The sequence below is a fragment of the Hirundo rustica genome, chromosome 4, assembly GCF_015227805.2.
Source record: "Hirundo rustica isolate bHirRus1 chromosome 4, bHirRus1.pri.v3, whole genome shotgun sequence".
Classification (NCBI taxonomy): Eukaryota; Metazoa; Chordata; class Aves; order Passeriformes; family Hirundinidae; genus Hirundo; species Hirundo rustica.
Window position 1 is genome coordinate 964,253 of NC_053453.1, and position 27,006 is coordinate 991,258.

At 55.8% G+C, this 27,006-nt stretch overlaps 3 protein-coding genes across 3 annotated transcripts in view; all 3 read right to left on the bottom strand.

Annotated features, from left to right (window-relative positions):
- The window catches only part of FBH1 (F-box DNA helicase 1), a 40,451-nt gene extending 39,444 nt beyond the window's left edge, over positions 1-1,007 (bottom strand). Inside the window, exon 1 of the mRNA XM_040061431.2 lies at positions 902-1,007. Coding sequence (XP_039917365.1) covers positions 902-1,007 — 106 coding nt within the window. The remainder of the gene's footprint in view (positions 1-901) is intronic.
- A 4,753-nt stretch (positions 1,008-5,760) lies between these two features.
- On the bottom strand, positions 5,761-6,237 carry LOC120752036 (calmodulin, striated muscle-like). The gene has a single exon (XM_040062662.1). It carries the CDS (start codon positions 6,235-6,237, stop codon positions 5,791-5,793), a length of 447 nt encoding a protein of 148 aa, XP_039918596.1. The 3' UTR covers positions 5,761-5,790.
- Positions 6,238-11,518: 5,281 nt separating this feature from the next.
- NET1 (neuroepithelial cell transforming 1) lies at positions 11,519-25,705 on the bottom strand. Its single transcript, XM_040062490.2, has 10 exons — positions 25,582-25,705; positions 21,153-21,260; positions 20,325-20,492; positions 19,594-19,656; positions 17,802-17,898; positions 17,627-17,703; positions 16,134-16,391; positions 15,756-15,926; positions 14,554-14,740; positions 11,519-14,419 (listed from the first exon to the last, which is right to left on the bottom strand). Exons 1-10 carry the CDS (start codon positions 25,672-25,674, stop codon positions 14,022-14,024), a joined length of 1,620 nt encoding a protein of 539 aa, XP_039918424.1. The 5' UTR covers positions 25,675-25,705; the 3' UTR covers positions 11,519-14,021.
- Between the last annotated feature and the right edge of the window lie 1,301 nt (positions 25,706-27,006).

Sequence of the window (27,006 nt, forward strand, 5' to 3'; positions counted from 1 at the left end):
TCCCATTTTCCCCATTATTTTTCCATCCATTCCTTTTTTTCCCCCCCATTTTTCCCCATCCATTCCAGAGCCGATTTTCCCAGACCTTTTCCCGGCGTCTCCTCCCCTTCCCCTTCCCAGGAATTCTCTCGAGGGCAGAATTATCACCGGGAAAAAAAGGGCAGGGGGGGGCAGGAAGCCAAAAATCCAGCGAGTTTGAGAAAAGAGTGGGGGAAAAAAAATGAGGAAAACCTGGGAAAAAAAAGAAAAAAAATTTAAAAATTCCCGTTTTTCCTTCGGGAGGAGCTCGGGAGGTGTCGGCGTCGCGCTCCCGAGCGTGACGAACGCCTTTTTCCGGGCGGCGCCGTTGGGTCGGGATGGAAATGTCTCGCGTTGGCTCAAACGAACGGGAACCAGGAGAATTTGGGATCGATTCCACGGGATTGGAGCGGGCGGCTCCCGAACCGCTTTCTTTTCCTTAAAAATTCCGGTTTAGGGGAAGGGGAGTTGAGTTGGATCCCCGGTTTGGGGTGGAGCTCTGGAGCCCTCGGTGGATTTGGGGGGTTTTTGGTTGGGAGTTACGTGGAAAAGCGGCGGGAGGTCGTCCGTGGTGGAGGCGGGATCCGGGAGATTCCTCGTCCGGTCAGAGCCCGAGGGTCCCGCGGGTCGCGTCCCGCTCCAGCCCTGGGGTTCCTCAGGGTGCGTTCCAGGGATCCCTCGTCTGGATCCCACCCCAGATCCCACCCCAGATCCCACCCCAGGTGATCCCTGCTCCCACACTCCTGCATCCCACACTGGATGATCCCAAAGCCCCCGCTGGGTGATCCCATGTGATCCCAGGTGATCCCTATCCCAAATCCACACTGGATGATCCCAAAGCCCACACTGGGTGATCCCAGGTGATCCCTATCCCAAATCTCACACTGGATGATCCCAAAGCCCACACTGGGTGATCCCAGGTGATCCCTATCCTGAATCCCACACTGGATGATCCCAAAGCCCACACTGGATGATCCCACAGGACCCATCCTGGATGATTCCCATCCCAAAACCCACACTGGGTGATCTCATGTGATCCCAGGTGATCCCTATCCCAAATCCCACACTGGATGGTCCCAAATCCCTCACTGGATGATCCCACAGGACCCATCCTGGATGATCCCTATCCCAAATCCCACACTGGATGATCCTCCAGGATCCATTCCACACTGGATGATCCTTCAGAGCCCATCCCAGGTGATCCCTGTCCCGAATCCCACACTGGGTGATGCCAAATCCCACAGTCGATGATCCCACAGGACCCAACCCAGGTGATTCCTCATCCCAAATCCCACACTAAATTATCTCCCAGGATCTGTTCCAGGTGATCCCTGTCCCAAATCCCACACTGGGTGATCCCACAGGACCCATCCCAGGTGATCCCTATCCCAAATCTCACACTGGGTGATCCCACAGGATCCATCCCATGTGATCCCTATCCTGAATCCCACACTGGGTGATCCCAAAGCCCCCATGGGATGATCCCACAGGATCCGTTCCAGGTGTTCCCTATCCCAGTTCCCGTATCAGATGATTCCAAGGTCCCATCCCAGATGGTTCCTATCCCAAATCCCAGAGCAGATGATGCCTCGGAATCCATTCCAGGTCCTGGCTTAGATGATCTCTCAGGACCCATCCCAGGTGATCCATGTCCCAGATCCCACAGTAGATGATCTTCAGGATCTCTTCCAGGTGATCCCTGTCCCCGGTCCCACAGGACCCATCCCAGGTGATCCCTGTCCCAAATCCCACAGTCGATGATCTCCCAGGATCTCTCCCAGGTGATTCCCTGTCCCAGATCCCACAGGACCCATCCCAGGTGATTCCTGTCCCAAATCCCACAGTCGAAGATCTCCCAGGATCTGTTCCAGGTGATTCCCCATCCCAAATCCCACACCAAATGATCTCCCAGGATCTCTCCCAGGTGATTCCCTGTCCCAGATCCCACAGGACCCATCCCAGGTGATTCCCCGTCCCAAATCCCACAGTCGATGATCTCCCAGGATCTCTCCCAGGTGATCCCTGCCCCAGATCCCACAGGACCCATCCCAGGTGATCCCTGTCCCCGGTCCCACACTGGATGAACCCCCCAGGTCCAATCCCAGGTGATCCCTGTCCCAAATCCCACAGTCGATGATCTCCCAGGATCTCTCCCAGGTGATTCCCCATCCCAAATCCCTCAGTTGATGATCTCCCAGGATCTCTCCCAGGTGATCCCTGTCCCTGGTCCCACAGGACCCATCCCAGGTGATTCCCCATCCCAAATCCCACAGTTGATGATCTTCAGGATCTGTTCCAGGTGATTCCTGTCCCAAATCCCACACTAAATGATCTCCCAGGATCTCTCCCAGGTGATTTCCTGACCCAGATCCCACAGGACCCATCCCAGGTGATCCCTGTCCCCGGTCCCACACTGGATGAACCCCCCAGGTCCAATCCCAGGTGATTCCCCATCCCAAATCCCACAGTCGAAGATCTCCCAGGATCTCTCCCAGGTGATTCCTGCCCCAAATCCCACAGTCGATGATCTCCCAGGATCTCTCCCAGGTGATCCCTGTCCCAAATCCCACACCAAATGATCTCCCAGGATCTCTCCCAGGTGATCCCTGACCCAGATCCCATAGGACCCATCCCATGTGATCCCTGTCCCCAGTCCCACACTGGATCAACCCCCAGGTCCAATCCCAGGTGATTCCTGTCCCAGGTGATTCCCAGTTCCCATCCCAGGTGATTCCCCATCCTAAATCCCACAGTTGATGATCTCCCAGGATCTCTCCCAGGTGATCCATGTCCCAAATCCCACACCAAATGATCTCCCAGGATCTCTCCCAGGTGATTCCCTGTCCCAGATCCCACAGGACCCATCCCAGGTGATTCCCCATCCCAAATCCCACAGTCGATGATCTCCCAGGATCTCTCCCAGGTGATCCCTGCCCCAGATCCCACAGGACCCATCCCAGGTGATCCCTGTCCCCAGTCCCACACTGGATGAACCCCCCAGGTCCAATCCCAGGTGATTCCTGCCCCAAATCCCACACTGGGTGATCCCACAGGACCCATCCCAGGTGATCCCTGTCCCCAGTCCCACACTGGATGAACCCCCCAGGTCCAATCCCAGGTGATCCCCGTCCCAAATCCCACAGTCGATGATCTCCCAGGATCTGTTCCAGGTGATCCCCGTCCCAAATCCCACACTGGGTGATCCCACAGGACCCATTCCAGGTGATCCATGTCCCAGATCCCACACTGGATGAACCCCCCAGGTCCAATCCCAGGTGATTCCTGTCCCAGGTGATTCCCAGTTCCCATCCCATGTGATTCCCCATCCCAAATCCCACAGTCGATGATCTCCCAGGATCTGTTCCAGGTGATCCCTGCCCCAAATCCCACAGGACCCATCCCATGTGATTCCCCATCCCAAATCCCACAGTAGATGATCTCCCAGGATCTGTTCCAGGTGTTCCCTGTCCCAGATCCCACAGTCGATGATCTTCAGGATCTGTTCCAGGTGATCCCTGTCCCAAATCCCACAGTCGAAGATCTCCCAGGATCTCTCCCAGGTGTTCCCTGTCCCAGATCCCCCAGGTCCAATCCCAGGTGATTCCTGCCCCAAATCCCACAGTCGATGATCTCCCAGGACCCATCCCAGGTGTTCCCTGTCCCAGATCCCACAGCTGATGATCTCCCAGGACCCGTCCCAGGTGATCCCTGTCCCCGGTCCCACACTGGATGAACCCCCCAGGTCCAATCCCAGGTGATTCCTGCCCCAAATCCCACAGTCGATGATCTCCCAGGACCCATCCCAGGTGATCCATGTCCCAGATCCCACAGTTGATGATCTTCCAGGACCCATCCCAGGTGATTCCTGTCCTAAATCCCACAGTCGATGATCTCCCAGGATCTCTCCCAGGTGATCCCTGTCCCCAGTCCCACACTGGATGAACCCCCCAGGACCCATCCCAGGTGATCCATGTCCTAAATCCCACAGTCGAAGATCTCCCAGGTCCAATCCCAGGTGATTCCCAGTTCCCATCCCAGGTGATCCCCGTTCCACATCCCATCATCCCATCATTCCATCCCCAGGGGCAGGGAACATCCTGCCCAAGTTTTAGGGTGGCAAATCGGGACGAGGAGGGAGCAGGGATCCTCCGAACTTCCCAGGCTCCAGGTTCATCCCCCTGGACCTCGATGAAGGCCATTATTGACCAACACCGGATGGAATTCCATCGGTCACGGATCTGCCATCGGCTCCTTCTCCTCCAGGGGGGACAATTTGGGGACGAAAAACCTGGATTTGGGAAGCAAAATCCCTTCCTTCTCCAGCGCTGAAAAAAACCCCGGGACCATCCTGCCCATCCACGTGTCCATCCCCGAGGGATTGCTGGCAGGAATTTTTGGGGAAAAAATGGGAAAAATGCGGGATAAACTTCCTCCGTCGCCGCCTCCAGCTCGGGATCGTCGTTAGGAAAAAAAACCATCCCGGGATAAACGGAGCGGAAAGAACGCTCCGGAAATTAAACAACCCCGAAATAGAAGGAGAGAAAGAGAAAAAAAAAAAAAAAGGTCTAAAAATATCGGGATGGGTTTGGAGTTGGACCCTGGCATGAAATAAATAATCCAGGTTTTTTTTTTGGGAAGGGCTAAATTTAGCCATCCCGTCACCGTGGCCCGGCGTGACCTCGGCGTTCCGGGTTTTTTTTTTTTTTCCTGGCTGGATTTGGGGGTTTTGGGGTTGGGCTTTGCCCCGCTCTCACCCTGGGAGGGAGAAGGTGCCGGGAGCCAGCGTGGGCGCGCTCGGCTCTGCCGGGACCCGCCCGGTTTTCCCGGGAAAACAACCAGGATTGCCAAAGTTCCCGGCCCCGGGGAGGGGCTGGAAGTGGGGCTGAAGTCGTGGCGGATCCACGGAGCAGCTGGGCCCCCTTCGCTCGTTAGCCGCCGAGCGTTAATTAGATCCATTAAAACCGGTTTTCCTTCCAGCTCCTCTGCGGAGGGAACGATCCCAATCCCATCCCAGGATTCCCTTTCGCTGTGGGGAAACCGAGTCACGGCGAGTTCGGGAACGGCGAATCCAGCCGTGCTCAGCTGGGGATTGGGGATAAATCCAGCTTTTCTTCGCTTGGAAAAGGGAAAAGGAGATCCCAGGGGGTGGAGACAGATCCCAAAAAAAGTGCTGAGCTCCGGGATGGGGACGGCCACATCCCGGCCTCCAGCATCCTCCCGGCTCGTCGGGGAAGGGGACGGAGCCGAGGGCGGGGTTGGAGAGCCCGGGACGATTGGAGGGAATATTTTTTAGCGGCGATCCCAAGGAGAAGCCGAAGGAAGCAGCCACCAGGATGTGGGGTGGGGGGGAAGGTTTTTTATTGGACTCGGGGATGTCAGGGAATGTTCAACGGCCGCTGGAACAGACGGGAGACATCCCACGGGAACCCCGAATCCATCCGCGCCCCACGTCCCGGGCGGACGCCGGTCGGTGACGCTCCAACTGGGATAAAAGAGGAATTTTTCTTTTTTTTTTTTTTTCTCCAGCCCGGAGAAAGGTGGGAGGGGACGGAGGGGCTGGGGAGGGGAAGAACCACCGCAACCTATGGAAAACAAAACGCAACAAACGAAGGAAAAAATCCACCAAAAAAAACCCCCCCCAGCACCGAAACCACGGATTTTTTTCCCAACCGCCGACGCGAGGAGGCCGGGACGGAGCAGAGCCAAGATTTGGGGGACTTTTTTTCTTTTTCCCCCCCTCATCCCGGAGGAGTTACCTGCGGAACGGGGCCGTCACTTCTCCGTCATCATCCTCACGAACTCCTCGTAGTTGACCTGGCCGTCGTCGTTGCGGTCGGCCTCCTTGATCATCTCGTCCACCTCCTCGTCCGTCAGCTTCTCGCCCAGGTTGGTCATCACGTGCCGCAGCTCCGCCGCGCTGATGTAGCCGTTGCCGTCCTTGTCGAAGACGCGGAAAGCCTCGCGGATCTCCTCCTCGCCGTCCGCCTCCCTCGTCCTCCTGGCCATCAGCGACAGGAACTCGGCGAAGTCGACGCCGCCGCCGTCGGCCTCCAGCTCGCCCGCCACGGCCCGCAGCTCGGCCTGGGTGGGGTTCTGGCCCAGCGAGCGCATGACGGTGCCCAGCTCCTCGGCGCTGATGCGGCCGTCGCCGTCGCGGTCGAAGAGGGAGAAGGCTTCCTTGAACTCGGCGATCTTCTCCTCCGACAGCCGCTCCGCCATGGCGCTTCCCGCCGGCACGCGGCTCTGCCCCGGCACGCGGGAGGAGGGGAGGGAGACGGAGCCCTGGGTCAGGAGGAGGAGGCAGGAGTGGGGATGGATCCGGAAGTTTTGGGAGCTGGGGAAGAAGAGTGACCCAACCCCTCTGGGCCAGGCTGGTTCCCGCGGTGGCGTTCCGTGCAGCCGCATCCCGGCCGAGCGCTGATTACGGGGTTTGGGCGGCGGCTCCGCGGTTTCGGGGGGGGGGGACGCGGGCGGTTCTCCCGGTTTTCGGGATGGTTTGGAGAGGTTTGGAGCCGCACAGAGGGGGCGGAGGAGCCCAGGAGGCGCTGGCGGCGCTCCAAAGGCGCCGAGGGAGGATCGCCCGGTGCGGGTCCCGGCAGATCCCGGCGAATCCCTGCCCCCTGGAGCCGCCGGGACACTGAGTCACCTCCGGGGCGTCCGGTGGGGCTGGATCCAGGGTGGGGATGTGGGGCTGGATCCAGGGTGGGGATGTGGGGCTGAATACAGGGTGTGGATGTGGGGCTGGATCAGGATGTGGATGTGGGGCTGGATCAGGATGTGGATGTGGGGCTGGATCAGGATGTGGGGCTGGATCAGGATGTGGGGCTGGATCCAGGATGTGGGGCTGGATCAGGGTGGGGATGTGGCGCTGGATCAGGATGTGGGGCTGGATCCAGGATGTGGATGTGGGGCAGCCCTGGTCCCAGGGGTGAGTGCAGGGTTCTCCCCATGGTGAGGTTGGGTTTGATCTTCTCTCCCTCAGGGAGTAAAGGAGGGGACAGTGACAAATGAGGGGGTGTTCGGTTCTCCAGCCATCCATGGGTCCCATCCATCCATGGACTCCATCCATCCATCCATCCATCCATCCATCCATCCATCCATCCGTGGATCGCATCCATCCGTCCGTGGGTCCCATCCATCCCCGGATCCCATCCATCCCACCATCCATCCATCCATCTGTGGATCCCATTCAGCCATTCATCCATCCATCCGTGGGTCCCATTCATCCATCTGAGGATCCCATCCATCCCACCATCCATCCCTGGGTTCCATCTATTCATCCATGGATTCCATCTATCCAGTTACAGAGCCCACCCATCCATCCTTGGATCCCATCCATCCATTCACGGATCCCATCCATCTATCCATCCAAGGATCCCATCTATCCATCCATGGATCCCATCCATCTCTGGGTCCCATCTATCCATCCATGGGTCCCATCTATCCATCCATGGGTCCCATCCATGGATCCCATCCATCCCTGGGTTCCATCTATCCATCCATGGGTCCCATCCATGGATCCCATCCAACCATTCATCCATGGGTCCCATCCATCTGTGGATCCCATCCATCCATGGATCCCATCCATCCCACCATCCATCCATCCATGGATCCCATCCATCCATCCCACCATTTATCCATCCATCCATCCATCCATGGACCCCATTCATCCATCCATCCATCCATCCATCCATGGATCCCATCCATCCATCCCACCATTTATCCATCCATCCATCCATCCATGGACCCCATTCATCCATCCATCCATCCATCCATGGATCCCATCCATCCATGAATTCCATCCATCCATCCATGGATCCCATCCCACCATCCATCCATGGATCCTATCCATCCATCCATCCATCCATCCACAGATCCCATCGATCCCATCCATCCATGGATCCCATCTATCCCACCATGGATCCCATCCATCTCTGGGTTCCATCTATCCATCCATGGGTCCCATCCAGCCATCCATCCATAGATCCCATCCATCCATCCATCCATCCACCGTTTCCATCCAAGTATCCATCCATCCATCCATCCATCCTCCATCCCTCTTTCCTCTGCTCCCGCAGCACTCCGGTGACTCTTCCCAGCCGGGTGACGGAGCCGCTGGACCAGGACTTTCCACAGCAGGAGACGATCCCACCCAGCCGCTCCCAGTTTAACCCAGCGAGGAGCCGGAGCTGCAGGGTCTGGAGGGAAGGGCACGCGCCAACCCCCAGCCCGCGGGATAAATCCGGGAGAGGATCGCCCTCCTGGGGAAAACCCCCCGCGGGAAAGGCTCCGGGCGCGTGGAACGCCGCGATTCCCGGGAGGAATGGCGGGAGCCGCACCGGGAACCTGTCTGGGGAGAGGTTTCGGGGAGGGGAGGCCCCGGCAGCACCCTAATTACCCGTCGGATTGCTCCGGGTTTAATTGGATCCGATCCAAACTGCTGGGGAAGAGCCAAGGGGAGGCGGAGCCGGCTCGGATCCACCCGGGAGAAGTGAATCCCGGGGGTTTGGAGGCCTGGGAGGGGTCAGGGGTTGGAGCTCAAATCGGGGGGATTCGGGGACCCTGCGGCACCTGGCTGAGGGTGTGGATCAAAGCTGGAAACTGCTGCTTCCTTCCCATGAAATCCCCGTGACTGGAATCCCACTGCTGGCATCCGTTCCATCCCACGGATCCCACCCCAGTGACCAGCACCCACCGCCAGCATCCGTCATCTTCTACCCCACGGATCCCATGGATCCCATCCCAGTGATCAGCACCCACCGCCAGCATCTGTCATCTTCTACCCCATGGATCCCACGGATCCCACGGATCCCATCCCAGTGACCAGCACCCACCGCCAGCATCCGTCATCTTCTACCCCATGGACCCCATGGATCCCACGGATCCCATCTCAGTGATCAGCACCCACCGCCAGCATCCGCCATCTTCTACCCCATGGATCCCACGGATCCCACCCCAGTGATCAGCACCCACCGCCAGCATCCGTCATCTTCTACCCCATGGATCCCACGGATCCCATCCCAGTGATCAGCACCCACTGCCAGCATCCGCCATCTTCTACCCCATGGATCCCATCCCAGTGACCAGCACCCATCATCTCCCCATGACTTCTCCATGACCAGCACCCATCACCTCTCATCCCATTCCATCCCATTCCATTCCCATGACGAGATCCCATCTCATTCCATCCCATTCCATTCCCATGACCAACTCCCATCTCATTCCATCCCATTCCATTCCCATGACCAACACCCATCTCATTCCATCCCATTCCATTCCCATGACCAACTCCCATCTCATTCCATCCCATTCCATTCCCATGACCAACACCCATCTCATTCCATCCCATTCCATTCCCATGACCAACTCCCATCTCATTCCACCCCACTCCCATGACCAGCTCCATCCCATCCCATTCCCATGACCAGCTCCCATCACCTCTCATCCCATTCCATCCCATTCCATTCCCATGACGAGCTCCCATCCCATCGCATTCCCATGACCAGCTCCCATCACTTCTCATACCATCCCCATCCCATGGATCCCATCCCATCCCCATCCCATGGATCCCATCCCAACCCCATCCCATGGGTCCCACCCCATAGATCCCATCCCCACCCCACAGATCCCAACCCCTCATCGATTTTCAGCATAAGGTCAAATCCAGCCCTTCATTCCGTCCGTGCTTCACCGCGCCTCGTTCATCAGGATAATTATCCCAATAAAACCTCCTGCTGGCCCCATAAAATCCCAGGATTTACGGCCTGACCCTATTCACGGCAGCCGGGGTGGGCCGTGGGGAGGACGGGGAAGGGGAGACCACCGCGGCGGCATCGGGAGCTGCCTCTTCCCGGCATGTCTCCACCTGGAGCTGGAAAAGCCGGCGCTTTGAGGCGGGAGGGCCCCGCGAAAAAAACCTCACGCCGAGTTTTTCCAGGCGCCGGCGTCTGGCTTTGAGGGGCCTAATCCGGGGGAACGAGGGGAAAAATTCCAACCCATCCGGAGAGGGTGAAAAAAAAAGGCTTCCAGCTGGATCCTCCGGAGGCGGCCGGGCTGCCCAGCTGTGCACAGATGTGTCTGGGTTTGCAGCTGCAGACGGGGCAGGGGAGGGGTGGAGGGGGATGAATTCATGGAAAAAGAGAAAGTTGGGAAACGGCTCCGACAGGGAAAAGCTCCGTGGGGCCCCCGCACGAGCCCAGACGGATCCCGGGAGCGGCTGCGGGGACGGGGGAGGGAACTCCAGAAATCCCGGCGAAGACCGCCGCCGAGGTTCGGGATTTTGGAGAGGCTGGGCTCGGGATTGAGCCCAGAATGGCTGCGAGAGGGGGGTGGTGGAGAGAAATTTGGGATTTGGGGCTTCGCTTCCGTGGAGATTCCCAATTCCAGGGGCGGCTCCTAAAGCCGGAGCAAAGGGACGCTGATGTCCCCATGGAGAAGAGGCTGGAATGGGAACTCTTGGAGAAGTCTCTGCCCCGCGGTGATCCCGGCTCCGGGAAGGTCCCAGCTGGAAGCGCCGGAGGCGTCGGCTCCGGCTGGATCGCCAAGGCAAACACGGATCCGGGGATTTGCTTACCCAGGGCCGAGGTGCCACATCCACGGGAACGGACACGGGCCCGGCACAGGGACATCACCAGAGCTTCCCCCTCCGCCCTCGGGGATTTCATCCCGCTCCATCCCGGGGTTCCGCACCCGCGGGATGGGGATTCACGGCTGGGCAGAGGCAGGGCTGGGATCCCATGGAATTCCACGGGAGGAATTCCGTGTTTAGTCTGCAGAAGGGAGGGCAGAGACGGCTGCACATTCCTGCAGGAACCGGCAGCAGCCGCGGGAATCGTTTCAGAGGGAATTCAGGATTTTTTGGCTGATTCGCTGTCGGCTGCAGGATGAGGAGCCCAAAGTCCCGAGCAGACAATCCATGGGATTTCCTCTCCCTGCGCTCCAGCAGCTCAGCAGACGCTTTTTTGCAGGAGGAGCCGTTCTTTTCCAGCTTCTCCCTGGCTCGGGAAGGGCTGAATTCCCTCTGGAACTAATCAGCTCCCGAGGTCAGAGCTCAGCCGTAAATCCCATCCCTAAAAACGGAGCTGCTCCTTCCCTCCGGAAAGCCTGGAGCTGCTGCCGTGCCCGGACACCCCTCAGGAGGTCAGGCTGGAGGTTTTTGGGAAAACCGCGAAGATTGGATGGGTTAATCCTGGAAATTTCCTCGGGACCAGCCCAGCAGGATCCCCCTCCCCAAGGATTTCACATTTCCTAAATGAGGACCCGCTCCTGCTGACGGGGGTGGGCGAGGAGAATCCCAGCGCTCCCTTTTCCCTGGGAAACTGAGGAGAATCCATGAAACTCAGCGGCTGTGCTCGTGTCCGGCCTGGACACGGAAAAAATCACGGCAGGAGGACAGGGAGCCTCAGCTTGGAGAGATCCATCTTTATCCCGACGCAACTCCCGGGCACAGACGCATCCCTCCATCCCTCTCTCCCAGGCAGGACTCGGATGAGGCAGGAGAGGCCATCAGGAATTTAATGGAACTTGGCACTGGAAACTGTACAACATCCACAGAGAACCACGGCCCGCTCCCAAAGATCCCGGCCGCGCGCGCGACGCGGGCGGCGACGGTCCCCGGACGCGGAGTCGGCGCTCCCCGAGCCCGGATTCCGGGATATGGCTGCCCCGATCCTGGATTTCAGATCGCAGGGACTGCGAGGTCTGGCTCCCCAAACCTGGATTTCAGGATCTGGCTCTTCAGTCCTGAATTTCAGGATCTGGCTTCCCAATTCTGGATTTCAGGATCTGGCTCCCCACTTCTGGATTTTAGATCACAGGGACTGCAGGATCTGGCACCACAGGTCCTGAATTTCAGGATCTGGCTTCTCAATCCTGGATTTCAGGATCCGGCTCCCCAAACCTGGATTTCAGATCGCAGGGATCCCAGGATATGGCTTCCCAATCCTGAATTTCAGGATCTGGATCCTCAGTCCTGAATTTCAGGATCTGGCTCCCCAATTCTGGATTTGAGATCACAGGGACTGCAGGATCTGGCTCCCCAATCCTGAATTTCAGGATCTGGCTCCCCAGTCCTGGATTTTGGGATCCCACTCCCCAACCCTAGGTTTCAGTTGACAGGGATTGCAGGATTCCACTCCTCAATCCTGGATTTCGGGATCTGGCTCCCCAGTCCTGCATTTCAGGAACCTGCTCCCCAATCCTGGATTTCAGGAACCTGCTCCCCAATCCTGCATTTCAGGATCTGGCTCCCCAATCCTGCATTTCAGGATCAAGCTCCCCAGTACTGGATTTCAGGAACCTGCTCCCCAATCCTGGATTTCAGGAACCTGCTCCCCAATCCTGGATTTCGGGATCCAGCTCCCCAATCCTGGATTTCAGGATCCAGCTCCCCAATCCTGGATTTCAGGATTTGGCTCCCCAATCCTGGATTTCAGGATCCTGCTCCCCAATCCTGCATTTCAGGATCAAGCTCCCCAATCCTGGGTTTCAGGATCAAGCTCCCCAATCCTGGATTTCAGGATCCAGCTCCCCAATCCTGGATTTCAGGATCCTGCTCCCCAATCCTGCGTTTCAGGATCAAGCTCCCCAATCCTGGGTTTCAGGATCAAGCTCCCCAATCCTGGATTTCAGGATCCGGCTCCCCAATCCTGGATTTCAGGATCCAGCTCCCCAATCCTGGATTTCAGGAACCTGCTCCCCAATCCTGGATTTCAGGAACCTGCTCCCCAATCCTGGATTTCAGGGACGCCCCACTGTGCTCAGAGCTGTCACCACTCCGCTTCCCACAACGCTCTGGAGCGCCATTCCCAAGCCGGATCTTTCCCTGGATCTTTCTCTGGATCTCTCCCTGGATCTCTGGAGCGCTGGAGGACGGCAGCGCCGCCACCCCGAGTATTTACACCTCCTCCTTCCCCTCCCCTCACAGCTCCACCGCTTCCTCCTCTCTACCTTTCTACCACGTGCAAGAACCCCTCGGTTGCCTCCCAAGTCCCGCTTCCCGTCGGGAAGCGTCTCATTTCCAAAAGGCAACGAAAAATAACACGGAATCTACCTCCTCTCTCCCTCTGCTACCCCCCCCTCTACTCGCTGCTCCCCAAACCCCTTCTACAACGTGCCTACAACCTTCCTACACCCCGGAGTAAAGCAGTTCTCTTTCAGCAGCGTCTCCTCCCAGCCCCTGGACTGCGCCGGGGATTGGGATGTCACCCCCTCGGAGCGCCAAGGATCAAGTACTGGAAAGGAAATGCCAAGTCTGAGCAACAACAACAACAAAAATACAAAAATAAACAACAACAACAAAAAAACCCAACCGATCAAAGAAAACAAAATTAAAAAAAACCCTGAAAAACCCAAATCCCAACCCCTCCCGAACCGGAAACAAAACGAATAAAAAATTAAATAGTCGGCAGGATACGAGAGCGAGACAGAGGAATGTACAAAGGACACGCAGGGATCGAAGATTCCAGTAGGTGAATTGAGAACCTGTTGAACTCGGGGTCTGGTAGGGTTTTTTTTTGGTTTTTTAGGATTTTTCCTTCTGGAACACGTAAAATTTGCAGGAATCGCCACAACCACGCACCGGAGTGACTTTGGGTGTTGAGTCCTCTTAAAGCATTTTTGCAGTGTTGATCGAAACCCCAAATTCCCCAAAATTCCACTTCGATTTCTACCCTCCACCACGGCTGCGGGGAAAACTTCCGGGAACCCGAATTTGCTGTGCCGGGGGGGTGCTTTTTGTGAAATCCCACACGGATTCCAAAGTGTTAAAAAAAAAAAAACCCACCAGACCCCAGTTCAACAGTGACCGCACACCAGTAGCTGCCATTCCAACATAAACCCAGGATCAGATCCGCGGAGCGGCTCCCGAGGCGCTCCCGGTACAAAAAATGTACACGGAATTATTTATAAATTAACAGTTTTCCCCCCGGCTCCGGGGGTGAGGATACGCACCGGGGCTCCTTATTTTTGGTGGTTTTTTTTTGGTGTTTTTTTTCTTTTTTGCCTTACACCAACGTTTCTTTCCGCTTCCCGCTGAGCTGCTTCTCCCTGGATTTCCTGCGCCCCGCCGAGGTTCTGTGGGATTTCGCTCCTTTGGCTTCCTCCCGCGAGTCCGGGACGGAGCCGCGCTCGGCCGCGCTCTCGTCCAGCTCCATGTGGGATATTCCCGGCTGGCGCTGCTGGGCCGGGACGTTGGGCACCGAGGGGTTGTTCTCCTCCGACTCCTCGCTCAGCTCCGGCAGCTCCTGGAGCTCGCAGGAGGAGGGGACGTTCCTCCGGAACGGGGCGATGGCCGTGCGGATGCAGTTCACCCACTGCTGCTTGTGGAAGACGTCGTTGGCCTGCAGCGTGTGCGACTGGCCCGGGCTCGGGTCTTGGAAACGGACTCGGAAAATGTTTTTGGCTGGAGATTAAAAAGGGGGAAAAAAAAACCAAAACGGGATCAGTGGATATTTAGACATTTCCCCGCTCAAAAATCCCAAAATCCAGCAGCAGGGAGATGAAGGCGGTTTCTAACCCAGCCGCGAACTCACGTACCTTTATCGGAATTCCCGAAAGCTCCTCGGAAGGAGCCTCCCATTTTGACATCCCCGTCCTGGAGGTCCTCGAGGAGCAGCTCCTGCACGGGGATGGGCTGGCGGTACACCTGGAACGCCTGGCGCTCGTTCCGGGTCACCGGCCGCGTCAGCACCAGGATTTCTTGGAAGAGGAAGACGTAGAGCTTCTGCGAGGGAAAACGCGGAAGGGGTCGCCGTGAGGTCGCGCATCCCGTGGGATTCGCGGCCGCCTTTTTTATTCATTCGCCCCCCAGCCTGCTGCGACGGCGCCGAGGCCTTTAAATAAAGCAGCTTTACTGGTGTCTCTAGGAAAGGGGATGGCCATTCCCAGATGATGAGGAGCCACATCCGCGCCGAGGGCGTGGAACGCGGGAGTGAGACATCCGAACGACGGAACACACCCCAAAAACCTGATCGAGACGGGGAAGGTGGGAGGGTTTGAGGCTGAACTCGGGACGGAAGGCGGCAAGGCCCGGAGATAAACTGCAGCCCCGAGCCGAACAGGCTTTTGCAGGAATCCCTTTGTTTGGAATCGCCTGGGCTCCTAACGGGGAATGTCTGGAAGTGAACAGTGGCAGGAAATCCCTCTGGATGGAGAGCACTCTCTGTGCTAATCATCTTCCAGCTTCCCCGAGCCGACTGTGGAGCTGTCAGCTGGAAACTTTACCCTCGCACCCCAAAATGAGGCTGCCAAAAAGGGATTTTCCTCTGCTATCCCCAAGGATGGGAAGTGCCCAGGCCCGCTCCAAGGGAAGGTTCGAGGATTTAATTGTTACCCTGGTTTTTCTGAGTTTCTTCATTAGCCTTTTGATTTTCATAGATGGAGTCAGATCTTTTAGTTACTGTAGAATATTAGAGCAGTTTTTCTACCTTTCCCACAGAAGTAATATAAACAAATCCTTTGTTTTTCATTCTTTGTCCTTTGTTTGCATATTTCTAACCTGAAAACAATTGTAACTGACAATTCGTCTGGCCACTGAGGCTGAGGGGTGGAAACCCCAAAAAGCCAATCTTCTGCTAGACCCACAAATGTATAAAAGTAAAAGAATAAACAAAGGGGTCGCTTCTCTCCGCTCTTTCAGCTGGGAGCTGGATCAGAGGAACCTCTGCGAAAATCTCTTGTCTGCGTGTGATTGCTTTGTGTGTCTCGGTGACAATTTAATCAGTAAAAAAACCCCTTACGTGTCCGTTTTTATTCTTCAGCTCCCCGTGGCACAGCAAAGCTTTGCTGCCCTCGATCCTCGGATCCCTCTGCTTCTCGTCCAGGTATTCCAGCTTGTCGATGTAATACTGGCACTCGCACTCGCCCTTCTTCAGGTCGATGTCGGACAGCACTCCTTGGATTATGGAGATCTAAAAAAAACCCCAAACCAACCATTAAGGAGGGATGAACTGCTCCCCTCCTCTGCTGGTGCCCCTCCGCACCTCCCAAGGATCGATCCCTCGCCTCCCCTGGCGCCGCTTCGCGCCCCGCCGGGAACCGCGGAGGGGTTCAAGAACATTCCCGGAGCTCCCCAAATCGCGCCCTCAGGCCGGGAGAAGCCAACCAGGATTACTCACGGCCTCCTCCAGGATGCGGACGTCGGGATGGTCTTTGGGAGTGTGCCTCAGGATCTCCTTGAGGAGCAGCGGGTATTTGACCAGGCGGCTCCGAGGGATGTCCAGGAAGCTCCAAAGGTCCAGCTTGCGGCTGAAGGGAGACTCCAGGCAGCGCTGCAGGAAATCCTGCACGCGCCTGTCCTGCTTCTTCTGATCCAGCAGGGCTTTGGCTGCCAGCTGGTTGCTGCAGTAGCCTTTGTAGGCGTGGAGTTGGGGCAACTGCAGGGAACGCGGGAGATTTAGGAGTCAGGTTCCCGGCGGGAAAAGCAGACGTCACTAACGCGGAAAACTCAGCAGCTGTACAGATCTCGCTGGGATGGTGTTCCCAAAAAAAACCAAACAACTAAAGGAGGAACTTGTGAGGGGGAGGAGGAGACCATGGAGCTGCCAGGGTTTGGATTTTGTCAGGAATTTGAGCACACAGAGCCTTTGAAGCTCCCAGGGTTTGGATTTTGTGATGAAGATGAGCACAGAGCCCATGGAGCTGCCAGGGTTTGGATTTTGTGATGAAGATGAGCACAGAGCCCATGGAGCTGCCAGGGTTTGGATTTTGTGATGAAGATGAGCACAGAGCCCATGGAGCTCCCAGTGTTTGGATTTTGTGATGAAGATGAGCACAGAACTCATCGAGCTCCCAATGTTTGGATCCTGTGAGGAATTTGAGCACACAGAGCCCGTGGAGCTCCCAGTGTTTGGATTTTGTGAGGAAGATGAGCACAGAGCCCATGGAGCTGCCAGGGTTTGGATTTTGTGATGAAGATGAGCACAGAGCCCATGGAGCTGCCAGGGTTTGGATTTTGTGATGAAGATGAGCACAGAGCTCATGGAGCTGCCAGGGTTTGGATTTTGTGATGAAGATGAGCACAGAGCCCATGGAGCTCCCAATGTTTGAATCCTGTGAGGAATTTGAGCACACAGAGCTCATGGAGCTGCCAGGGTTTGGATTTTGTGATGAAGATGAGCACAGAGCCCATGGAGCTGCCAGGGTTTGGATCCTGTGAGGAATTTGAGCACACAGAGCCCATGGAACTGCCAAGGTTTGGATCCTGTGAGGAATTTGAGCACACAGAGCCCATGGAGCTGCCAAGGTTTGGATCCTGTGAGGAATTTGAGCACACAGAGCTCATGGAGCTGCCAGGGTTTGGATTTTGTCAGGAAGTTGAGCACACAGAGCCTTTGAAGCTCCCAGGGTTTGGGATTAGCAGGGATAACACTCCTGGAATCACACTGGGACACCGTCCAGGAGACACAGACATCCTACCCTGAATCAGGAAGCCATCCCAAGTCTCTGGGGTGAAATCAGGGCCCATTCCAGCCAACAGAATCCCGCTGCTTTCAGCACTGCCAGGATTTCCCTTCCCATCTCGCCCTGAAGGCCACAAAAGCCCCAGATCTTTGCACCTTCTGCCTTTAAACCTTCCCTAAGCTCGGTTTCAGCCAAGGTCTGAACTCACCCACTTGACGAGGATGGGCCCAATCTGCTCCACCGTTCCGTCTGGTTTCGTTGCCTCCCCCAAACTCGCCAGTAAGTCTGGGACGGGAACAGGGAAAGAGGAACTGCAGCAACGCCCCAACCAGCAACAGGAGAACGCGGAGAGGCTCAATCCCAATGCACCCAGCTGCTCTTACCTTCGTGCAGGGGAATGTAGGAATCCAAGTCCCCAAAAATGTGGGTGAGCTCCTCCTCGGACATGATGGAGAGTTTCAGCATGGGATCGTGGTAGGCCTGTCCAATAAAAGAGGTTTAAATCCATTTAAACGCGCCAAGCCTCAAGGCTGATGATTTAAACTGAGGGGGTTTGTTGGAGTTCAGGGCATTCCTTTGGCTGCCCCTGGAGGGTCAGGGACCTGGACAGGGGGGTCTGGGACCTGGACAGGGGGGTCTGGGACCTGGACAGGGGGGTCTGGGACCTGGACAGGGGGGTCTGGGACCCCAGCCCAGAGCCCAGAGGGACACTGGCTTTGATCCCAGTCCATGGGAAAGGCTTCCTGCACTGAGAAACGAAATTACAGGCCACAAGAGTGTGAGAGATTGGAGTTTAGCTTATCACAGGGTGAAAAACAGTAAATTTAGGTTTCTAGCATTGAGGTGAATGGGGGCAAGATGGAGGATTTGGGGCGTTGTCTCCTGCTTCTTCTTTCTTCTTCCCTCACTCCATTTTCTGCAGTGGCACAAAGCAGTTTAAGGAGATTGGGCCAAAGCAGGGATGACCTTTTTGGTGTAAGTGATAGGTATTGGCAAATAATGATAAATAAAGAATATGTAACAATTAGTGTAAAAGACAGCGACAGCCCAGTGCAGGAGGAGTTGTCAGATGCCCGAGCAGCTGCACAGATCTCAGCTGGGCACTGAGAAAATCGTAAGATAAGAAGTAATAAACAAAGCGCGCAACCTTGAAAAATCAGAACCTGAAGACTCCGTCCCTTTGTTATGTCTGGCTCAGAGCTTTGCAGAAGGCAAAAAGACCCTAAAACCACCTGAATCTCAGGGGAAAAACCGAGAGGGGTTTATCAGGTGAAAGGAGAGAAGGCACAGACAGAGTAACACTGATTTGATGCCAAAAAGATTCGTTCTGTGAAGTACGGAGGACTCCAACGAGAAGGATTTTGTTGGGGAGGATGAAGCCAAAAAACCCTATAAATACGATTGCCTATATTCTGAGAATGAGAAACCTGTAAGTGAGATCGAATTGGAAGCAAGTTTTGATGTTTGAGATGTCCTAGCTACTGGATGTCTTGGAAAACAGCGATGTGGGCAGCTGAAGGTCACCTGCAGCCAGACCCAGAGGTCAAATGGAATGTTCTGTCTCACCCCCCAATGTTCATCCCACACCTGTACCCCTCCCCTGAAGTGTCAGGTATCTGTGACCCCATTGGCCCGAGTGCTGTTCCAGCTCACCTTGAGACCCCTGATAAGGGGGCTGTGAGGGTGGGTTGCTCTCTTTGCTCTTTGCCCTCTTTGCCTGGCACCCTTCCCCGAGGACTTTCCTCTCTTGGAATTTCCTCTCCCTACCTCTCCCTTCCCCCACCTTCCTGGGCCTTGCCACGAGCTGCAGCCTGGCAGCTCAGAGCAAGGCCTCACACCCTTTACAATAAACCTCATCTTCTAAAACCCAACTTCAGAGATCTCTCGCCTACATCCATCCACACCGTCCCGGAGTCCTCAGCAGCAGCAGGAGGAAGCAATTTCTACAGGATTTTCCTGTCTGGACTATTCCCAGCTGGGAGAGGGAATCCCCAGGCTCTGGGGATCTGCAGCTCTGCGCAATCCTTTGACGGCTGGGTTTGGTGCAATCACCCCAGCGCTGTCCACCTGGGGCTTCCGGGGCTGATAAAGCTCCCACGTCGCGTCTGCGGCGCCAAACGAACCTCGCAATTCCCCGCGGCGCCGTCACCCACCGCAGGAAAAAACCCCGCTCACCTTCCTGGCCAGCTTCAGGTCTTCAATCAGGTCCTGCTCTCCCCTGGACATCTCGTAGATGGCCTGGCAGGAAAGGGAGAGAGAAAACACGCAGAGTTATTTTGAATCCTGTTTGTTTTTTTTTTTTAAGGAAGATCCTTTCACAGCTCCCAGGATGTACAGCCTTGCCCTGAGCAGGCGTTTTGGGCGCCTCAACGCTCGGTGGCACCTGAGTAAATCAGCTTTCCTCGCCCCTAAAGGGGAGCCAAATGAAATATCAGAACCTTTGAAATCGCTGCTTCCAGCCAGGCAAGGCCACGCGCACAAAAACCCCGAAACCGCAGAGGTCGACTCCCAGGCGGCTCCAGAAGATTTGTCCCAGAACTCCAGGAAAAAAAAATAAAGCAAGCCAAGGCCCGGCTGCTTGGCTTCCAACCAATTGTCAGGAGCTTTAGGAGAAAAAGACAGCTGGCTCTGCCAGGAACCCGAGGCCAGGGCAGCTGCGGAGCCGAGCCACAGGGGCCGGGATCCCGGGAATGCCGCGGGGAGAGGTTTGGCGTCTCCCGAGGGTCGCACCGGGGGGACGAATTCCAGAGCGGAATTCACCTTTTCCCACGGCTGACGCAGAGATGAATTTTAGGTTCGGGGGCACGGGGAGATCAGCTCCCCACTAAAGGCTGTCACTCATTTCTCGGGAAGGGACAAAAGGCCTCGGGCTGCCGTTCCCAATCCCGTTTTCCGCGGGCGGTTACCTCCTGGCGCTTGATTTCTTTGGTGCTCAGGGATTCTTTGGTGTTGACATCCAACGTTTCCGACCAGAGGACGCTGTTCCTCCTCTTGGGGGGAGTGGGAGCAGCGGATCTGCTGCACGACTTCTGGGAGCAGCCGGGCGATTTGCTGTCGCTGCGAAGGGTGAACGACTGCAGGGGTTGGGGAAAAAAAAAAAAATTATAATAATAAAAAATACTAAAAACAAATAGAGAGAGCCAACATTTCAGGAATACTAAGAGTACGACCCATCCTCCTGGGTTGTCCAGGGCAGGAAAACACACCCAGACACTTTTCCTCAGATGAAGGAAGACTTTAATCAAGCTGCTGATTAAAGAGAGAGCCCAGAGCTTGGCCAAGTTTTCCAAGCCCCTCTCCTCCGGGAAGGCGAAGCCTGGGTTTATTCCCGAGCTACCAGGAAGTAAATAAAGGAGGATCATAATTCCTCCCAAGGAGAGGTTAATCAGAAGCCACTGGACCTTCGCCCCGGCGTTTCGCAGGGTTCCTAAAAGCCAGCGGCGCTGGTGCGAGCGCGGAGCTCTTCGGGGAGCGCTCCCGTCACGCCGCGGCGCACGTGGGCAGAGCCCCGGGGGAGCTTTATCGCCTCCTCATCTGCAGCCGTTGGCTTTATGGATTTATTACGGATTTATTACGGATTTATTGAGGGTTTAGACAGCCCTCGATACCCTGAGGCAGCGCTTTTCGCCCCGCAGACCCGAGGAAGGTCGTGGAGAGGGCCCCAGGAGATGACTCAAAATCCCCGTTCCACCCCCAAAGCCGCGCCCGGATCCCCGGCTCCGAGCGGTTTTCACCTGGATCGTCTGCCCGAAGCGTCGGACCGCCCCGTTCCTGACCGGAGAGATCAGGTTTGCCAGGGAGGTGACTCGTGCCAAAGGCCGGACCCGTTTGGTGCTCGGCTCCTGCAAAGCGAAGCGGAGAACAAATTGTCCCGGCCGTGCCTCCCTCGGAAATTCCTCAGGCGGCTCCCCGAGAGCGCGGAGCCGCTTGAGGAGCGGCAAACACGGCGAGGGAGAGCGTTTGGGAGCAGCCACTCGTCTTTCAAGGCTATAAATATCTGCCTGAACTTTAAGGCTGCGATTAAACTGCCGAGGTTTTTGCGCCCAGAGTTAAAAAGGGGTGAGAGAACGTCAGGGAGGACTCAAACCAGGGCTCCAGCAGGGAGCTGTTATGCTTTGAACAGAAATAGATTAAAGCGCTCTCTGACGCGCTGCGGCGGCTAAAGACGGAGCTGGGATCTGCTTCTCCGTTTTCTCATCTTTTCCTCTGGAGAAAGAACGCGTTTTTCCATTTTATTCCGGAGAGCGGAGCAGCAGCGGGGGCCCGGCACGGCCTCAGCAGCTCCTTGAACGAGCACGAGCTGAACGTTGCCGCGAGGGAAACGCACAGGGATAAAGCGCTGAAATCCTTCGCTTTGCAAAGCTTCCTCCTCCTCCTCCTCCCTCACCCCCTGCAACCGCTGTCATTCTCCTTAGGCGTCGTTCGGATTCGAAAGTTGGAGCTTCTGCTTTTCTCCTGCCGGGAGATCCAGGCTGTCCCGACCCGAACGCGCCCGGAAAGCTCCCGCAAATGCTTCGGTTTTGGGAATCCCGTCGGCAGCCTGACACCGAGAGAACACCGTGCGGCGAGGGCCGGGCGAGGGGGAAGAGATGGGCCCGGGATTAAAGCCTGGAAAAGGCGGCGGGATTTTTCCCGGCGCTCCCAAACATCCGGCACGGGCTTGGACCTGACTCATCCTCACGGGACTGCTGAGATGGGGACAGGGAAGCAGCCTGGGCCTGGGGGTTGATTGTCAGTTAAAACTGGTTAATTATTGCTGAATCCCAAACTCCTTCCAAAGGCGGAGGAGGGCGAGCACGGCTCAGGAGTGACAAACGTCGAAAACAAAAGTAAAAAAAAAAACCAAAAAACAAACAAAAAAAAAAAAAAAGGAAAAGAAAAAAGGGGAATAGGAACAGCCAGAGCTGGATTGCAGGCGTGAAGGAGGATAAAAGCTACGTGTGTGTGTGTGTGTGTGTGTTAAGATCTGATTTCAGCAACCGGAGCCCGGCGGGGGCCCTGCCCACACGCGGTGTTGGGCAATGGAGGAGGAGGAGGAGGAGGTGGTGAGCTCACCCTGAGCTCACCCTGAGCTCAGCCTTCAAACTTGCAGGGGGGAACGTGAAAAGAAACAATTTACGAGGCAGGCAGGCGAGGAAAGAGCTGCTGGCACCGTGTCCGGGGAACTGGCGGAGTTGGGAGAGCACCATGAAAAGGGGAAAAGCTGTAAAAGAGCCCTGGAGCACGGGATCCTCAGCTGGGTTTAAGCGGGACACCAGGAACTCCTCCACTGAGCTCCAAGTCAGGCTGGAGAAGTTAGGCCAGGCTCAAAGACAACGAGGAAGGTTTGATTTATTGCAGGCGTTCCTGAGCGCGAGGAAAGGGAGGTGTTTACTTCTAGAAATTCATCTGCCAGCGCTGGAGGATAAATAAAGGGACATGGGCCAGGAGAAGCTTTAGGAAGCGGGGAAGATGCAGGCACCAAGCCACCCACGGCTCTGGCAAGGCCAGGGTTGATAAAAACGGCAAAGCGAGAGGCCGAAAACGAAAAGCAAGAAACCTCGAGCCACGGGGAGGCTCCCGGAGGTCACGGGCGGAGGGTGAAGGGTCAGCGGTGCGGCTCTGCCGGGATCCGGTGACAGGGCCGGAATGTGGGAATGAATGCGGGAATGAATGCGGGAATGAATGCGGGAATGGATGCGGGAATGGATGCGGGAATGGATGCGGGAATGGATGCGGGAATGGATGCGGGAATGGATGCGGGAATGGATGCGGGAATGGATGCGGGAATGGATGCGGGAATGGATGCGGGAATGTGGGAATGAATGCGGGAATGTGGGAATGAATGCGGGAATGAATGCGGGAATGCCTTCCCAGAACATCAGCACCCAGCTGAAGCGACACATGCGTGGCAGCAGGAATTCCTGAATCCGGCTTGGCAAAAAAAAAAAAAAAAGCAAAAAAAAAGCAAAAAAAAAAGCGTGCCATTTTTCCTCTCTTAAAAGAGAAAGATCAAATCAAACCAAACCCACTTTGTGTCTGTCTGAGCGCTCCTCAGACACCACGGCTCGACTGCCAAAAAAAAAAAAAAAACAAACCAAAAAAACCCCCAAATTCTCATCTGGTTCTTCTCCTGCCGCTGCTGGAAGATCGTTTGATCCAGAGCAGGGAGGAGGAAAATAAAACCCCAGTGCTTTTGGAAACTCCCCCTTGGCCCAGCTCCACGTTTCAGCCCGGGGTCACGGACTCCCCGTCCAGCCCGGTGTAAGCCGAGACCGCGGATAAACTTGGGCTCAGGGTTGGGTTTTTTTTGTTGGGTTTTTTTTTTAGCTCTGTACTCCCAAACAATGACTCTCCTGTCTCCACGCCGTCTTCCTCACAGGAGCCGGATTACAACAAAGTCTGGGAGGTTTCTGTCACAATCCGGGGGTGTTACAGCACTCAGGAATAATTAAAACACCCCAGCGGGGTCAAACAGTTCCGTCAGGAATTGCTATTGGTTTTTTTTCGTTATTAAAAGTGAATTAAGGCATCACGAGCACCGCCACTAAAGTTAATTTTGCGCCGGGGGAGTTTTCACACCCCTGGAATTCCTTCGAGCGCTTCGGAGCGCAGGTTAACTCACGAAAAGATTGCACCTTGCTGGGAAGAAAACCAGGCTTTACTTTTGAGCAAGGTCATTTTTTTTTTTTCTCCCCAGCAGCACGCCCACAACCTTTCCCCAGCGCTGGGTAATAATTAAGTGGTTTTTTTCCAAGGATCCCTTACTCGAGCGCAATTCCACACACACCAATTCCTACACCCAACACCGTGACCCGACGGCAAAACCTTCTCCTTGCCGAGCCAATTCAGCAAAAAAAAAAGGGATTTTTTTTTTTTTTCAGTCAGCAGCCTGAGTAACTCCTGCCAGGAATCACCAAGCACCCACGTAAGACTGACACGCAAGGGGCTCGCTGAGCCTCCAGCACCGTCAGACCTCTCCCAAACCCAGCCCCAAATCCCATTCCCGACCCAGGGACACCCGCCGGTGACTCCAGGCGGCAGGGAAGCGCTGGCTCCGGCCAGAGCTCCAGTCCCCTGCCAGAGCTCTGCTTTATGTCCTCTCTCCCCCCAACATCTGGTTTCCCTTTTGCACAATGAGATTGCCCAAGTTTGGCTCTTGCGAAGCCGGCGTTCGCTGAGGTCGGTGACTGGGCGCTGAGCCCTCAAAACCCAGCCGCGTCTGGAGACGCCTTTATTTATTTCTTTTTTCTTTTTTTTTTTTTAAAAAACTTTTCCACCTCATCTCGCCACTAATCCGGGCAATAAAACCCAGCCCAAGGCAGCCGGGCCCTACCTGGCTGCTGAACTTTTGCTCCTGTCGCAGCAGGAGACTCGGGAACACCCACCGAGAGAGCAATTATTGCTATCTGCATAACAACACGCGATAAAAAAAAAAAAAAAAAAAAAAAAAAAAAAAAAAAAAAAAAGCAACAACGCTTCGATCCAACAACCCGGCCCTCAAAAGCCCGACAAACCCCCGCGAGGGGTTTTTTTCCCTCGGTTTAAGCAGCAAACAAGCACCTAATTAGGAAAAATCCTGTCAGTGGAAAAGAGCGCTGAGGGACACAGCGGGGTTTTTTTTTTTTTTTTAAATGGAATCAGGAGATTTTTAAATGGAAACAGGCGAATTTTTCATGAAAAGCCAGCTGAGGGGAGCGGGGTAAGGTGAGGCACCGGGATTGGTTTTGGCTCTCCCTTTGGGGGCTACAAGCTTAAAAAAAAAACCACCACCACCCCCCCTATATATACATATAAACCGTATATATACACATAGAAAAAAATCTATACATACACATGGACTTAAACATATATAGTTTTTTAAATCGCTGCGTCAGGCAACCGACATCGGTTCTGGTTGCCCGGTGCCCACTCCTTGGGGGCTAAGAGCTTAAATATACTGCATATATACATATATACACACATATATATGCACATAAGATACATGTATACATAGAAATGGACTTAAATATATATATAGCTTTTTAAATCGCCGCCTGCCCCGCGCTCTGCCCGGCTCGCTCCCCGCCTCCCCTCAGACGCCGAGAGCGAGAACCTGAGGGGACTCCCCGTCCCCGCTCTCCCCTCAAATCAATCCCATTTTTTTTTTTTTCTCCCCTCCTCTCCAGCCCCCGTTCCGCTCACCTCCTGCTCCCTGAAGTGCTGGTTCTGCGCGTCGATGACCCGGATAGTCCTTTTGATGGGCAGCAGCCCGCCGAGCTCGTCGTGAGCCACCATGGCCGCAGGAGCTCCGCTCCCCACCCCGCCCCGTCCCGTCCCGACCCTCCCTCAGCCCGAGCTCATCGCGCTCTGCGCCCGGCGCGCGCCGCACCCCCGACCTCACCGCAGGGGGCGTGGCCACCGCGCGAGGACACGCCTCCTTCACGACGGAGCCACGCCTCCTCCGTGACGGAGCCACGCCCTATCGCTGCCCGGGCACTCCGGAGCCCCAAATTCTTCCAACTTTCCCCCCCAAAAAAACCTCACAAAAACCTCTCTTCCCTGCGCCTCTGCTCATTCCCGTGGGCGCTGTGGTTCCTCAGGGCAGGAGGGAGCCGGAGCTGCTGGGGCAGGGCCAGGGGAGGGATGTGAGGATGGTTCAGGGCCCCGAGCAGCTCCGAGCCCGGGAGGGGCTGAGGGAGCTGGGGCTGCTCCGGGGAGAGGGGACACGGCGGAGGGACCCCATCCACGGGGAGCGATATCCAAAGGGAGCTGCCAAAGGATGGGGCAGGGACCCAGCAGTGGGCTGAGGCCAGGAATTCCCCTGGACGGAGCAGGGGAGTGGAACCGGCGACCCTTTTCCAACCTCGCCCCATCCTGGGATTCTCTAAAAAACGGCACCACCGAGACACTCGGCTGCCAGGACGCCAAACGTGTCCCGTCCGGCAAAGCCGAGCACATATTTGGGTGGGTTTTTTTTTTCCCCTCCGTTTTTACTGTTTTTTCCTGGCACTTGCAGCGTGGCGGGACGGCCTCCTCCTAACGGCGGCTCTCCTTGCCAACGCTGGAGCATAAAAACCTTCGCCGCTGCAAGACTTTTTTTTTTTTAAAAAAAATAATAATAATAATTCTTGTCTAGACCTGCGCTTTTAAGTCTGCTCTGAGCTTTAAAAGCCGTTGCTGGCAGAGCTCTGGGGCTGGGCTGAGCCTCTCCCCCTGCTCTCCCGGGGGAGCCTGTCCCGGCAGGCCCGGCCGGAGTTTGCAAAGGCTTTGGGATTATTTTCATGTTTGTTTGTTCGAGTCCTTTTATTCCTGGCAGCGCTGCAAATCCCCGAAATAAAAGCGTTCTTGTGCCGGGAAAAAAAAAAAATAAACTCGAGTTGATTCGGGCTGCCTACCTAAGGAGAGAAAATCTGGGGTGGGTTCCAGCAGAAGGTTTGCAACCAGCGGTTTTCAGGGTCAGGAGGAGGCGAAAAAGGAAAACGCTGCTGTTCCCTCCCCTGGGGTTTTTCATTTTTTTTGGCTTTGTTTCCTCCTCTCAGCAAATCTGCGAGGCCAGGACGCGGAGGATTCCCAGAAATCCAGGACACGCCGTGACTCCTTCGGACACAAGAACGCTTCCCTGGATTG